The 16,599-nt window shown below is 42.4% G+C and overlaps 1 protein-coding gene across 1 annotated transcript; it reads left to right on the top strand.

Moving 5' to 3' along the window:
- Positions 1-9,366: 9,366 nt before the first annotated feature.
- LOC122786232 (cbp/p300-interacting transactivator 3-like) lies at positions 9,367-16,368 on the top strand. The gene is given in 3 exon segments (XM_044052381.1): positions 9,367-9,423; positions 9,425-9,555; positions 12,107-16,368. Coding segments are annotated over 3 exon segments (948 nt in total). The 5' UTR covers positions 9,367-9,381; the 3' UTR covers positions 12,882-16,368.
- The last annotated feature ends 231 nt before the right edge of the window (positions 16,369-16,599 follow it).

Genomic DNA, 16,599 nt, shown 5'->3' with positions numbered 1-16,599 from the left:
GTTATTATTTTTCTCACAACCTTCATCTATCCAGGGAAAATGAACTCTAATTCAGCTGCGAATATTCACACCTAACAGCTTCCCGACTTAAAAAACTCTCTTCTACTGAATAACTCTGAGGTTAAAAGTGTTTTGCTTCGGGCCACGTCAAGTGTGTTACTCATTCTCTTTCCCACACACCTTTTTCTCCTAACTCTATATTTGAACACGTAACGACCTGCTCGCACATACTGTTTCTCCTAATTTCTGAGCATCACAGCAGCTTTTTAACTGCACCTGCGTTTTTACCTTTTGTAATCATTTGTGGACCTTTCAAACAGGACTTATTTGTGTGTCAATGTTTGAATAATGTCACAATCCAATGTACAGTCTTCACAGGGTCCAGGGATTTCCTTTAAAATCAGCACTAGGCTGCTTGTTATTCACCCTATCATGACTCTTCCTCCGCACAGCAGTTACACAGCACGTCACAGGCCTCGGGGGTTGGTTGTTATCCCGACTAAGGGCAGCCAGGCCAAACACAAGTTTCCTAACACGACTGAAAGTGAAGAGAGCGCAAACAAAATAACAGGGCGGAGAAACAGCATTCCAAGAGTGCTAAGAATAGCAAAGTGGACCCTGTGCTCCCTGCACTAAGTTCATCTCTAGTCTTAGGCAACGGGCAGTGTGACGCTGAGTGCACTGGCAAAACGTTGCCAGGTTGATATGAGAGTTCATTTAAAGAGACAAATAACGCCTGGAGCCAGATTTGAATAGTAAAACGCATTACTGATCAGAGCTGTTTCAATTCGTCCACACATAACAAGGTTTTTGTAGCAGTAGTGGTGCAGTCATTTTGAAAATGAATTGTTAGATAGATAAACTATTTATGCACATTTGCACGTTCTCCCCGTGACGGGTGAGTGAGCAGGATGGACAGGATTAGAAATGAGCATGTCTGAGGAGATACAGTGTAGTTATTACATTGGACAAAGGATGTTGAAGATGTAGCAGGAGGAAAAGAGGAAGACCACAGAGAAGGTTCATGGATGTGGTGAAGAAGGGCATGAGGACAGTTAGTGCAACAGAAGAGGACACAAGGACAAGAGGGAGGCAGGTCATCTGACAAAGAAGAATGAATAAAAATGGTATGATGGACTCGCACCTGTGATGGGTCGCTTCCGCTTGGAGAGTTAAACAAGCATCAGCTGATGCACCAGACACCGGGGGTGTTATTATGTGGCTTTGCAGTAACATAATGACTCTGCACTTGTGGCTGTGAACGCCGACAACAGGCGTTGAACCTGTGACAGCAGCAGCCATATTGGCAGGTCATGAGCCGCACCAGTGTTTGTGAGACGTGCGTCACACGTTGTGCCCGTCTCGCGTTACAAAAACATCATACAAGTGTGCGCTACGTCCTCATTATTTGTGCGTCTCTCATGGACACAAATATGTCCACAAAGGGGAACATTCAGCGATGACTCATAGGGTATGAGCACAACCTTGTATGCACAGACAGTCTTGATAGTTATGTACAAACAGGCTCATTATGTCGCTATTACTCATTACACTCAGCCATGACGTATTTCCATAAAAACATCTCAAGCCAAGGCTGGTTGTTCCAGCATTAAATAAAGGCACATTTCTATTCTTTCCAAAGGAACGGCTGCAATTACTAGACTTGCTTAAAGGTGCAACGTAAAACTGTCCAATTTCTTGTGAGGAGTTTTCAAACTAGTCCTTTATTGACAAATCTGTACTCATTAAACCAACTGTTCCTTCAGTAGGCTAACACACTGGTCTAGCCTAGCTCCAATTAACGGGCAAGACCCGTTTTCCATTATACAGTTATAGCACTACTTGACTCGACTCAACTCAACTTTTTTTTGCTTTTCCATTAGTCATAGTCCTTGGTACCTGGTCACCAGTGGTAACCAGTGTTATATGCCTTCAGGGTCCAAAATATAAGGATTAATAATGAAGTAATTAATCTTGGTACAGTAGTGCAGAGGCTTAGACTTCAGGACCCCTGAGCCCTTGGGCCTGGTAGGCCCGGTAGGCCCATTCAGTAACCCATCCTTGACCTTCCCTTTCTGTGACACACTCAAGCAACTTCTCAGCTCAGAGCAACACCTCAGTGTGGAATCTGTCAAGACCAGAGGCTTGTGTGTGTGTTACGTTGCCTCAATCAGCAGTGATTGGTGAAAAAATTCTTCAGTCGCTTTCCTTGCTTTGCACTACACATCGCAGAGGAGACGCAAAATGTCCGTTTTTTTTCCACTTAAGTGTCCTCCGAGTCCCTGGTGCCAGACCTAACCTTTTTATCCCACGTCTGCAGCAAATCTGTCCCCCCATAAACTTCTAACAGTTTAATCTTGGGTTTAAATGGGTTTTCATTAGTGGGAATGTGTTGAATTGGCATTCACTCCCTGGTCCAATAACTTTCCAAAGTCTACCAATTTGTATTGGCTTCAGCTTTGATCAGGATCAGTGGAAACGTACTGTAAAAAGAAAATGGCTGACAAACCATTTGCACGTGATTCATTTGAAAAGGTTTTGTTTCCAGCGTAACACAACAGCTTCTTCCTCTGCTTTATTTTTGCCAGCTATGTTAGCATCAGTGTAAGCATTAATGTTTGTGGTGATCCTTAATTGTGAAAACTACATTTGTTAATCTGCCCTGAGGCTGTGCAAAAATCCAACAGTTAGCACCTTGTTTGCGTAAGAGCATGTAAATGTAAGTGTCCCAGTTTATCTTGATAATCCACTTGCTTTGGAAGGTTTCCCACAAACGTAAGTAGATGTACACATGTATCAAAATTAAGATTCAACCAGTAAATTCTATTAAATTGGGTTCCATAAATAGAAATAACAAGAAAGTGATTTTCTGTGGCCCAATCAGCCGACTGTTATGGGCTGCTCTGATATGGTCTAGCTCCACCCTGACCATATGATACCGTTTTACTCTTGTACCCCAAGGGAAGGGTGCCAAAGAATGGAATGGCTGGGGGTGGTTATTTTGGTACTATTCCTTATGGAAACGCAAACAAATACGTACCGATTTTTCTGCTGTGCGAACAAAACCGTTCGACTCGGTGAAAACATGGCTAAAAGGTGCTTGTTTTCACAAAGCGATGGCTCAAATAATTGTTGTGACCTGCAACTAACTCTCACTCAAGTCTCACCCTGAAATCTCATGAGACTTGAGAGTTCTTGCATGTCGACCAGCTCTTAACATGTCTGTTTGTGCTATTCTCGTACACACCCACGTTTATGAACATTTCAACAGAGAATGAAGAAATGTTGTCCTCAGAATCTGATGAAATAACTGAAAATGAAGATTTGCCACTGCTGTGACTTGCTGTGAAAAGGGAAGTCATTTGACGGTGTAAACGCCGTTACACAAGTTTCCTGTTGCAGCTTTATGATCAGTTGTGTTTCAGCCATTACGAGCATGAGCAACAAACTGCAGCTTCAGCATTGAGAGGAAAATAAGCGAAAGCTCGGATCGGATCTTAGCAGGCGGGACTTGTAAATGTTGCCTAATGGGGGTTGGAGTGATGTTAGTGGCCAAATGGAACCACTGGAGCACAACACAGCTCACACCAAGAGACCCGGGAATTCGAGACCCCCCACCGCCAGCCCACATGCAAACACTGACATATTAGCGTAGAAACAGAAAGTCGAGCACGCATGCATCAACGGACGCTCACTCACATGAACACAGACTCATAAAACAACATATGCTCCTGTTTCTACAACCTGGAGCAGCAGGTGGGACGCTCCCTCCTTACTGGGCTGAACAGGAGGAGGGAGAAGGAAGAAGAGAGCGAGCACACCTCTGCCTTTGTTGGACACACAGGGGAGTGTAAACCGTCATTAGACACACACAACGGACTCATATTTTAATTTTAGTCCACTATTTTACGAGATGTGTAATGCAACCATACCATCTATCCATCCATCCGAATCTATCTTGTTAGATGTTGCATTTTAGCTAACTTTTAGCTGTCTATTATGGAAATTCTATCCTGGAAAAATACTAAAACGATTCAGTACCACAAAAAACATGTAAAGTTTCACATTACAACAAGACATTTTGACTTTATTGTGACATACAACATGTAATGGGACAAATAATGTCATTGTAACTATCCTACTAGCTAAGCTAGCTACATACTTAGCTAATTAAAATGGTTGACAAACATGAACAATTACTAGAGTTGGGAACAGGATATATGAAAATAACTTGTTAAAGTCTTTTATTTATTTATTTTTTAATAGGTCTGTCAACCAAACTTATATTGTTTTAATTGTTAGAATGTGAAACTTAACATGGTATTTTGAAATACTGATTATTTATAGTATTTTTATGGTGTAATTGGATGGATGTCGTCAGTGATCTCTCATAGATACTGTAGATAGACAAAAATGACATTGCAACTGAGCCTACCCAAAAATCATCATGTAAATGTATGCGAGTTATGTGACTTGCTGATTTGGATGCAGTGGCTATTATTTTGTGTGTGTGTGAGAGAGAGAGAGAGAGAGAGCAGATGGGAGAGACACACACCTATAGTTACTGATTACAAACTGATTATTATAAAGGCCAAAGGAGACAAGAGCTCCACCATTTCCTGAATTTGTTTTGCCCATCTGGTTCAAGTGCAGTGCACACGGTGCACACAGGTGGGAGGGGAGGGACAAACAGGTGAGGGGTGGTGTGTGTGTGTGTGTGTGGACTGCAGTGATATAAACAACAAGAAAGAACAATATTCTCTCAGTTTAATACAAATACTGAACTCTATAACATGTTATATGTATTACTATGTATAAATGAGAGCTATCAAATGATTATTGTTTCATTAATTGTGACTAATCGCAGATGTTTTAAAGTTAGTGTCAAAATAACCTCTTGTATGTTGTCAAGTTCTCCCTTCGAGCCAACACTGTCATGCATAAAACAGAATATGTGTCAAACTGGTTTCAACTAAAGTAAACTAGTGGCAGCAGAACTATGTTAGTGGGTGTTCAACCATGAAGGTTGTACATACAGTGCCTGACCATGAATTTTAAGGACACACACACACACACACACACACACACACACACACACACTTCCTTGTGCAAAGCTTTCTCTCTTACCACCTGGCCGATCTGCCAAGGTGCAAGCTCATCTGACTTTCAGAGAAATGGAAATTGCATTCTTATGTTAAACACAAATGATTAATTAAGAGACAAAGTATGTTCCCTTTTTTTAAACCATGCACCTGTGATCTTTGTTTGTTTTTTTATTTTACAGGAGTGGGTTTGGACTTTGGCTCGTAATTGTCATGCACCAGTTTGTTGTATTAGAGCCTGAGTTTTATATAATGAACAATCTTGTCTGTGGTTTTTAAGAGTCAATCACAATGTCATAGCCCCACCTCTTGCTCTTTCATTCGCTGTCGCCAGTCCTCGTTGTTGTCATCTTCTTCCTCTAGTGTTTTGAGTTTGTAAACAGTGTCACGCACACGCTCTACGTCTTCTTTGACATTTTTGGTGTATTTCTGTAGCGGTGTTGCAGCGTCACATACAGGCATGGCATGTATACTGCAGCGTTTTTTGGGGGGCATTTCATGTGTATGAAGACAATTCTGTGTTTACGGGAACACTTAAAAACCAATGAAAAGAAAAAGATGGTATCGAGGAAGTTCTGTTTTCACAAACCACTGCTGATTGATGACAGATTCCACACTTCTATGTTGCTCTGAGCCTGAGCTGAGAAGTTGTTTTAGTTACGTTCCATTTATAGTCAGAACTGACTTTCTGAGGTCTGAACTCAGAATTTCCTAATCAGAGCAACCTCACCAACCCTTACATGGGATTCCAAGATCGCTTCCACCATTCAATCACGGCTACTTTGACCATTATTAGCCTTTCTGTCGTGTGTTATAGTACGACAGTGTTGTTATAAACTGGTATTGCTAACAATGGCTAGTTTCAGTCCTCTCAAATGGTACGCAGTGACGTCACTATCAGCTCCAGCTTTCAATTTCCGATGCAAACGCAGCATTTAAAGGCCACAAGGAGATAAGAAGCCCAGCACTAAAGCTATGGCGTTTGTGTATGTCTTCCACTGTGTGTTGCCTATGAAATAAAATATTTCTTCAGTGTTTTTACTCTTGAAACAGAGAGGGGAAATACACCCATAATCCTCCACAGTGTGGAGACACAGAAACACACTTAGCTGTACCCAAGAGACAATTTATTCCAATGACCTTTTCCCAAATCTATTTCGCAGTGTTCTGTGGTTGGATGAGGGCAAGTGGCAGAGCAATCGTCTGTTGTGATTACCTCATGTGTGGTTTCTGCTCTTCTGCTGGCAATAATTACCTTTCTGCATAAACGGCATTCATCATGTTGTGACAATACATAAAAGCCTTTATTGGAAATAAGCACAGAAACGAGAGCGAGAGCGAGAGAGGGTTTGTGTGAATGGACAAGGGTGGGGGAAGGGGAAAAGAAGGGTTGCTGCTGCGGGGGTGGGAGCAACAGGAACAAGAAGCAGTGAGTAATATGAAACCTGTATGTATACAGTGCTTGGTAAAGACACAAACAAACAGAAGAGAAAAGGAGAACGAGAGCTATGGGTGTGTTTGTCATCGCTGCAGCTCGTAAGCTAATTACATCCAATCTGTCCTCCCACGTTTGCATATAAGGCTGCGGTTATTACACAGTCTGAGGTGCAATAATATGCACTCACAATTTTTACTAAAGCCCAAGGAAGATTAATAAGTTGTACCACTGACTCGTGGTATAAGCAACATGGAGAGCAGCCGGCGCGAGAGCGGTGATCGATAACCAAGAGCAACTGTTTCATTGGTTAAATGTCACATCACATTTTCTGTCTCACTCTCACCGGCAAGTAAATCTCCGACTGCCAGATGATGTCAAACGGACAGCGGAGTGTGACGGGCTGTCGCTGTGCAACTAATACGCAGCCGGGGTTTTCAACAAAGTGGGGCAGCAGTGAATGATGCGTCGTCCAATGACGTCGAGGAAAAGGCATTAAATACTTGGATAAACGCTCGATGACACAATAAAACAATGTGCAAAGGTCAATTAGTTTAGCACTGAGTGTCAAAACAGTTTAGAAGTGTAACTTTCTTCCTTTAATGCTCCGGGTTTAAGACCAATCTTCTTTCTTAAGGCGAGAATAGACTCAACCATGTGGTACGGACAAACCACTTTAATTTCCTGCAAAGAGATTTAGATAATGAGCCACATTGTATCCATCCACTAAGGCTTTATCCACACGGAAACAGAACTTTCCTGATACTTTTCATTTTTAAGAAGTTTTTCCGTAAACTTGGCATTGTTTTCAAGAAATGTCTTCATACACACTAAACGCCCTAAAACGACTCTATACGTACTGATATACGTACTACTCTGCCTGTATTTATTTTTTATTTTTTTAAAAATAAAGTGTTTTAGAGCTCCCAAACACCTGTTCTATGTGGATAAAGAAAACATCATTTCTGCACTGTTTCCTGAAGAGAAAGTTGTGTGGATGAGGCCACTGTCGTTGCCGTCTTGTACCGCTTATCCGGGTCTGGGTCGCGGGGGCAGCAGTAATCTCTGCAGTGTGTCCTGGGTCTACCCCGGAGCCTCCTTCCGGTTGGGCATTGCCTGAAACACCTCCCCAGGAAGGCGTCCAGCAGACATCCTGACGAGATGCCTGAACCACCTCAACTGGCTCCTCTAGAGCACTTGTATCTGCAATCTTGTTCTTGCGGTCATTACCCATGGTGAGGGTTGGAACCGGTAAATTGAGAGCTTTGCCTGTCGACTCAGCTCCCGATCCACCTGTCAATCTCTTTTGCTCCACTCTCCCCTCACTCGTGAACAAGACCCCGAGATACTCAAACTCCTCCAAAGGAAAATAATCCACACGAAGGATTTCAACAGACAAAATAACCGATTTGAATTCGCTAATGGAGGCAGCGGTGGATCGACAACTCCTGTGTGCTGTGATGCAAAATGAATGATTGAGCAGTTATTTTAGAACACTGAGCGACATTATAAAACCTTTATCATGACATTAACCTTGTAGAATCTGCGATAAATAACCATTCTTCATTTATCTCTCTTGTTTTGGAAGGCTGACGTTCCCTTTCACCACTGAAGCCCTAAATCCAGTAAAAATCACCAGGTTCTCAAGTGTTACTGTTGTTCGTTTGGCAGAAAAAAGCAGCGTCACTCAAAACAACAGCTGAGAAAAACAGCTCCTTACAAACACAAGTGACAGAGAGAGAGAAAACAACAACAACAACAACAACAACAACAATGGTCAAGTGAAACAAGCATAAGAGAGAGGCTGGAAGTGTGGCTGACTTTAGGGGCCCAAAAATAGGACACATTCCTCTGCAGTAGAGGGTGTGTGTATGTCAACAGGAATACATACCAAGCTCCTGCTGAGGGGCCTGACTCTGTCCACACAGAGAGGCAGGGACGGAGGGAGGGAGGGGGGACGAAACAAAAGGACGGGCTGGTGTGTGTGTTCACTCTGGATCTGGATGGAGGTGGTTAGATTTCCATTTGTGCTGCAAGGAAAAAAAGTATCATGACTTTCACAAACCCCTCCAGTGGAGTGAATCATACCAACTGAAGACAAGTCGGCATATTTGACCAATGCAAATGAGGTTAAAGAAAAATAAATAGATGAATTAGTTATATTACAGGTAAACACTGAACTGACGCTGCTGATGTCAACTCAAGACAAACAGTCAGGAAAGTAAAGCCTGGGATTTCTGAACTAAGGTGAACCCACTGGAAAAAAAGGGGGGCAATTATCACCGTATCCATTGCCAGTGGTTGGTCTGACCCGTAACATGAAACATTTACAGCTAGATACTTTATACTTTCTTGTTATAACGTGAGACATTTGACGTCACAATGAGATCATTTATCGTTAGGACATTTGCAACAACGTGATCATTTAAGGTTTCTTTTTAAAGAGTGGTAAAGTTGTACGTCACAATAAAGTGAAAATGTCTTGTTATATTTTATATTCTAGAGACTTCCGGTTAACTTTAAACCATCTGCTGAATGACTGATTGATCCTCTCAGTTGTAAAGAGTGGGGATCATTAGTCATAACAGTTCAAGGCTAATGAAGGCACTGAAATCTCACGTATGCGCGCGCGCACGTCCCAGCTGAGCAGCTCGAGCCGCGGCTCCGCTGGATCAGTGGAGGTAGTTCGTTTCTTTACACGGTGATTAAGAAGGAAGGACCAATGGCAACAAAGGAGACGGAGAGCACGGTAGCTCCTCCCCCTCTTCTCTCTCTCTCCTCCTCCCTCTCCCTCTCTCTCCCTCCCTCCCTCCCTCACTCTCTCACTCGGTGTGTGCTTTATAGATGTATATAATCCCTCATTTGACCCAGAAAAGAAACTCCTCTCACTGGCCGAGGCGCAGCAGAGTTACAATCCGCGGCAGCGCTGCATGTAGTCGGAGCATCAGCTGGAGGAACAAGCAGCCCCAGCACCGATCCAACTTCTCACCGTATCCGGATTCTGCATCAAAGCATCGGGTACGTGTCTCCTCCTGCTCCACTGCCGACACACACATACACGCGCACAGCCGGAGCACCACATTTGTTTTTTATTATTATCATCGATGATCATTTAGATTTAGTTTTATTCTATAGTCTTTAACACACACACACACACACACGTACATGTACATCGTTATACACAGTATGGCATGCTATAATGCGAGCACTAATTATTATACTATGTCCTCAAATCTGTGAACACAGCAGTGGCATTTTGGCTGAATGATAATTCTGGTGTACATGTGAAGAACACACACACACACACAGCAGAATGTTTAGGTCATTTAAATAAGGGGGGAAAATTAAAGTGTTTTTCTGTTTAATGAGGACACTTTTGCTCTGAAAGCAGCCAGGTGGTGTCAATAGTCTGCAACAACTGTATCAGATGAATTAGCTGAATCTCTCTGTCCTTTTTTAAACTGATGATTATTATTTTTTAATAATATTCAGCCTTTGTTTAAAACCTTGTCATCAGTTTTTAACAGGCCAATAACCATTGCAGCACATTACAGCATCAGCGTATAGTGCAGCCTATGTCTATGAATGTCCAATACATACATACATATATGTAAATGGCATATTTACAACGTCATAATAAGATTCTTTAGTAATGACTGTGTGAAGACAGTGGTGGGTTGATGAGTGTGTGTGTGTGTGTGTGTGGTCTTAGGAGACATTCCTCTGTGTCCTTTTGGCTGCAAGGGTATTGCTGCCCTCCCTTGTTAGCGTGTTATTCTGTGGTAATTCACTGATGGTGTCTGTTTGGAGGTTTCTTCCTGTCGCTGCTGGAAGTCCGTGCTTTAATTTTGTTGTTTTAAAGCGAGCAAACGTTGTTAAACCCTTACATAAAAGGGGACAGACTCACCAGAAACAGATTAAAGAAAGAGCAGTGCAAATCAGAGCATGACATAACATGACATTTATACTCAAAAAAAAAAATCCCCACCAGATCCTACATGTCCTGTAATGCAGTTGTTGTTTAAAGTCTCCTGAAAACAAAGGTCTAAAAGAATCCTGATAACAGTTCTTTGTAGGAACAATGTCAAGTTATTGATCTTTATTTTTATTCGTTTTCAAATTGTCAAAAGAATAGAAATTGAAACATAGTTTCTGCATCCTCGAGTATTCTCGGGTCTGTTTGACATATGTTTCACTATCAGCTGCTCTATATGATGTGTCTTTGTGATGTGAATGTATGAAACAAGATGTGAATTTATGATTCTGGGGTTTGTTTGGATTGAAAGTCTAAGGTTCAGTTTCATTTCACCCTTTTCGCCTTCACACCTCAGCCCCGACCTCTCTGTTTTGTGTTTTTCAGAATCAGGGCAAGGAAGTTGTTTTGGTCGTTGGGGCAAAAAAACATAAGCAAAAAAACAACAACTGTATAACTAATAGAGGAAAATATAGAAAATGTGCAGTTGTGATAGTTCATGGAGATTTTCCAGGAGCATACTTAAAATTTTGGACATTTTTATTCAAATCCAACGAAAACAAATACAACTGTCACTAACCCTAACATTGGTTTGCATGTTGTTCATATACCATAAGTTGGTCCACCAGCGTAAAGGACATTTTCTTACATTTTAAGGTCGATACATACCCGATTGCCATACTCCACATGGCCACAAGGGCATCAACTGTGTGTGTGCTTCCAGACGTGTATTAGGAACAACTGTGTGTCTGTTGTGTTGTAACAGTCGGTGTGAACAGTGAAGGGGTCTTGATGTTGTCACGAGTATGACCACAATCCTTGACGTGATACACTGATCTGCCCATGTTTGTGATCGGCTATGATTTTATGATAATAATAATAATTGGAGTGCTGGCTAACTATGCAGCTGTCTGCAAATATCGGGTTAATCCTCTGTCAAGCAAAACGCAGACAATGTTAGACAAAGTCATTTGTGCTAATGAGTCATGATTTGTTTCTAAAGGTCAGATTTTAGCCGCTTAACAAAAGACTCACCTGCTTTGTCATAAGAATATTTTTGTAGAGCAATCTCACCATGAGACAGTGTTTTCCCACTGAAAACCACTCACCAAATCTCATAGAAAAAACATTTTTTAGTGTCACTGTACACAGACGTTGTTGATCCACAGCTGCTTTCATCGGTAAGTATAAATGTGTTATTTTGTGACGTTGGTCTTTTTAAATCCATCGTTTGGATTTAATTAAGTGACACAAACTTACCAAATGAAGCAGCAGTAGACCAGCAGCTCCTGTGTCCCTGTGAGCTAAAAAGGCTGCTTTTCTCTATGGAGATTATCTGAAAACCTGAGGCTTCTAGCAGATGTCCAGTCCATGTGTTCTGAGAACGTGGCTATGACCAGAGGACGGTCAAGAGTAGCTTGGATATTTAGGTTGTTCCTTCAAAGTGTAGCCTGCTATTGCCAGCTTTCAGAGACTTGGTTGATATATCAAGCAGACAGTCCGACATTCATTTGTATTAATGCATTTAAGTGTTACCCAAGCGTAACTGGATGTATTAAAAATCATCTGTTATTCATACAAATGTCTTCTTTGTAGTGACAGAAGAGACATGGCTGAACACATGATGATGCCCATGAGCCACAGCTTCAGGATGGGTATGAATGGACCTCCACAGCACAACGGGCAGCCCGGCCTGCGCACCCTGCCCAACGGCCAGGTCATGCACTATGGCAGGAACCCTCAAAACAACATGGAGGCTGCCATGAGACAGAGGTCGGGCATGGTGGGTCCCGGAGGGATGGGTGGTCCCATGAACGGCTCTCCCATGGCCAACCACCACCACCACCAGATGATGTCTGGGAACATGATGTACAATGGGCAAGCTCCTCAGCACCAGCAGCAGCAGCAGCACCACCACCACATGCACCCTCAGCAGCAGCAGCAGCAGCAGCAGCAGCAGCAGCAGCAGCAACAGCAGCAACAGCAGCAGCAGCAGCAGGGTGGCCACCCGCAGCAGTATCACCCTGGTAACCTCACCTCTCAGCAGCTCATGGCCAGCATGCACCTGCAGAAACTCAACACTCAGTATCACGGACACCCACTGAGCATGGCCAACGGACACCACCTGCCCAACGGTGCTCAGTACCGCATGGGCCCGGCCCAGCTGTCAGGCATGCAGCACCTCGGCGGCCCGTTGGGCCAGAACAGCATGGACATGGATCTGATCGATGAGGAGGTTCTGACTTCTCTGGTGCTGGAGCTGGGCTTAGACCGTATTCAGGAGCTTCCCGAGCTCTTCCTGGGACAGAACGAGTTTGACTTCATATCGGACTTTGTGTGCAAACAGCAGCCGAGCACGGTGAGCTGCTGAGCGACGTTTGCGCGGTTTGTTCAGACCCAAAGAATGACTGAGCGGGAGCAGTAGCACAGCGAGAGTTGACAATCTCTCGGTTCTGTTTGGGTGAATCCGTGTCTGTCTTCACACTGACCTGCCTGCGAGTTAATGAAGAGTCGTAATGAGAGAAAACACAGAGAAAAAGCACGAGGTTCCTCCTCTTTGAGCTGGTGCCAGTAAGATCTGTTGTGTTTGGCCCGTGTTGTCGCATCCTGATGCAGCGGGCTCTTTCTGGACCCATCTGGCCCTCAGCACTCGTGCCTGCTGTGCCAAGGCTTTGGGATAATTGAAAGCTTAACTATCACCAGGGGGCGAAGACAACCTGGGAAGACTGTCCATCTGGGTCTGCTAGGTTCTGTGGCATCACTAAATGCATTTTATTTCTCATGACATCTTCAACTAGTAGCAGATGTTTTACAAACATTTATAAGAGTTTGTCCTCTGAGTTTGTCCTCCGTACAAGGATGACAGGATTTCGAGTGTAGAATGTTGTTTTTCTGTCCATTTTTTTTTTTTTTTGCATATTGAAGGCTGGCTCTTCAAAACTGACTTCTTACACATTTCCTTGAAGAGCAGAAGAGTGAGTTTGTGCAGCAACATGCTGGGGTTTAGTTTGTAAACCACTCATTTCCCTACACCAAATCCTATAGAAAAAATAGCGATTTTAGGGTCACTGCACACAGGAGTTGTTGATCCACTGCTGCCTCCAACAGTATGTTCAGATGTGTTAGTTTGTAACTTTGGTGTTTTAAAACCTTTTTTTGGGATTTATTTAAATGACACAAACTTAGCAAATGAGGCGACAGTAGACCAGCACTTCCTGTGTCCCTTTGTGCTAAAAATGCTGATTTTCTCCATATACTTTGGTGCAGGAGAGCAACCTCGGATTAGTTGGGTTGAAAAGTGCCACTTGGATTATTTTCTGCTCTCTGTTTCTTTTACCTGACTTAGATATAAATATATATATATAAAACAAATTATAATGCTGTCATTAAATGTATCGCATCTGTTCCCTGTTATTTAACTGTGATTGAATCATTGGCAAAGTAGCCTGTTGCTTAAATGTGTTGGCAGTAGATGGCTCTGACATTTACGGTGCTCACTTGCGAGAAAGTCTTGGGTTAGTAATTAGTAGAAGAGCTGGGAATGTAGGCAGTTATCATCAGCAACATTCCAGTGGTTTGTCGTAAGCAATCGTGAAAAAATCGAAACAAAAACAACACAGTAGCTGTGAGAGGCTGCTGGTCACAGGTCTGACGAGGCTTTTATTTTTAAGATGGAGACACAAAGAAAAACAAAGTGGTGTGTGATTGCAGATTATGCATTTGTGTCGTTTTTGTGCGCCTCCTTGTGTGGCATTAAGACCCCACCGTATGGCGTCCGTGGAAAAATCAGAAATCGTGTTTTAATAATGGAAAAAAAAAACATTCAAACCAATCGATTCTAAACTTAGTTGACGAATAATTTTGTAATCGATGAAGGGTTGCAGCCCTGGCGTCCTCCTCCCTACACTGGCCTGTACCACTGGCTGTTTGGTGTGTGTGTGTGTGTGTGTGTGTGTGTGGACACAGCGCTCCCCGGCAGCACTTAGTTTAATCATTATTTAAAGCTGTCGCTACCTGTGGCATTGATTACATTAGCCAGGAGCACAGTGTGTGCAAAGTTGTTGTTTTTTTTTTGTCATAGATTAGCTTACTCTGCTGCTTTTCTACTGATTAGATTGAAATGACGCGTTCTCACACGCTTGTCTTAATGAAGGTCAACTTGCACGTTCACCAACAAGTCAATAATTACAAAAGTGGACACATTTTTTTTCCCCCTGTTTCTTTGAGCACAATCGGTACAGACTGTTTGATTTTTTTATATAAGTCAAGGTTGCTGCTTGTGTCACTGCAGACCAGCGGAGGGAGAACTTTGTGCACTCTGAGTTCTATTTGTGGCGTAGTCCTGACGGGTCAGAACTGCCTGTGCTGGTGCACGGGTGTTAATCTGTCCTGCTGCAGTCCCGCGTCTCTCTGGACGCGTGCCATTCTCAGCCAGCTCTCGAGTCAAACATCTGTGACTGAAAAGCTGCGACAGAGGCAGATAAGTGCCGGCGAGTTTGCGTTCCATTTTGCTCTTTGCCTGGCGAACTGCAGCAGCCACACTGTGGGGGGGGGGGAAGAGAAGAAAGAAATGGAAACACTTTTGGCCTTAGCGAGACAGTGGCCTCTGATTTCTGCTAGAACATGAAGCGCAGCCTTCTCGTGTGTTGTATCTTTGTACTGTAGACTAGAGGTGAAGTTGATCTAGATACTTTTAAAGGTACTTTCAAATAAAAAAATAAATAAAAAAAGAAACACTCAGTACGTTAACATGTTATGACTATAGTTGATGTGAAGGGGAAACTTGGACTTCTTGAGGTACAGTTAGCGATTAATAGATAGAAAACGTTTACATCGTCTTTTAGTAGTTGTTTTTATCATTAGCCCTGAATGATTCAACATCGCTCGACTGTAAAACATCTCTGCATTGCTGGCTGACAATTTACCAGAAACAGTCTGGCTGGATTATTGACTGTGTCAATTGTACTATTTTGGACCAACACGCCCAGATAATCTCTTAGAGTAGCATGTATGTTCGCCTGGACCAAACTAGCTTAGACGTGGAAAGAAACACTGACAAAGAAACTCAAAAAATATGGCTTCAGCTGTTAAAACCTAAATGATTCAAGTTCATTTAAACTAAAGTAAGCAAGTTGTCTTCATATGACTTAGTTTATCTTAGTGTAATTTTTAGTAATTTAAGTAATATTTTCAAGATTTGTCAACCATTTTCAACTGTCACATATGGTGGAACAACATGCTAGCTGCTAGCTAAAGTTTTGAGCTAAGAAACAAAAAACAAATGATTTACTAGCTGAAAAGGGGAACATTGTCTTCTAGTGTAGTGGAGTCAGATACCGTTTAATCAAACAAATCTATGCTTCACTGTTTACAACTAAACTGTTAAGATGTTAACGTACTGAGTGTCGGATATACATGTAAATCAGTGGCTGGTTTTTGATGTATTGACAAGAGATTATAATCCTAATCACTTTTCACTAACAAGTGTGTAGATCCAGTGATCCAGTGTGTTGCAGTGGGTGCAGGAGCCTGAAGCTCAAAGACCAAGTTAGACTTCATGTTAACGCAAGTGTGAGGGACGATGATGATGATGATGATGATGATGCCGCCACACCACTTTCCCACAGAGCAGCTGAGAATGTACAGTACAAACACTCTGTGGGAACTTGTCTTAAAATGGTAGATAAACTTGTGAGATTGTAATCCCTGTTCCAAAATGACACGTTGTTTATTTGGGTAAACCCCGCCCCCCACCACCACCACCATTTTTCCCATTTTCCCCCAAAGCTTTTGTAATGTTATTGATTCTATTTTAAGAAAATGTATTTATTTTCAAATAAAATATTTATTTAAAGAAATCATTTTGTATGTATGTATTTTTTTGTATGCCTTATCTCTCACTCCATCTTAATCTAATTTCACTATACCAGTGTGTGAAGTACATGTGAAGAAGAGGGGAATGATGAGAGAGCAAATTATCTTATTGGGAATAAATCTGCCTCCTGTGAAAAGTTCATAGTTATTAAGCCCCAGACATGACATATTCTTATTACTCTCATTACTGGGTACGAAATACTAATTTGTGGGTA

Source organism: Solea senegalensis, linkage group LG20, assembly GCF_019176455.1.
Source record: "Solea senegalensis isolate Sse05_10M linkage group LG20, IFAPA_SoseM_1, whole genome shotgun sequence".
In the NCBI taxonomy this organism is placed as follows: Eukaryota; Metazoa; Chordata; class Actinopteri; order Pleuronectiformes; family Soleidae; genus Solea; species Solea senegalensis.
Note: the sequence above shows the minus strand (reverse complement) of the source record. Positions and strands in the feature narration are given on the sequence as shown.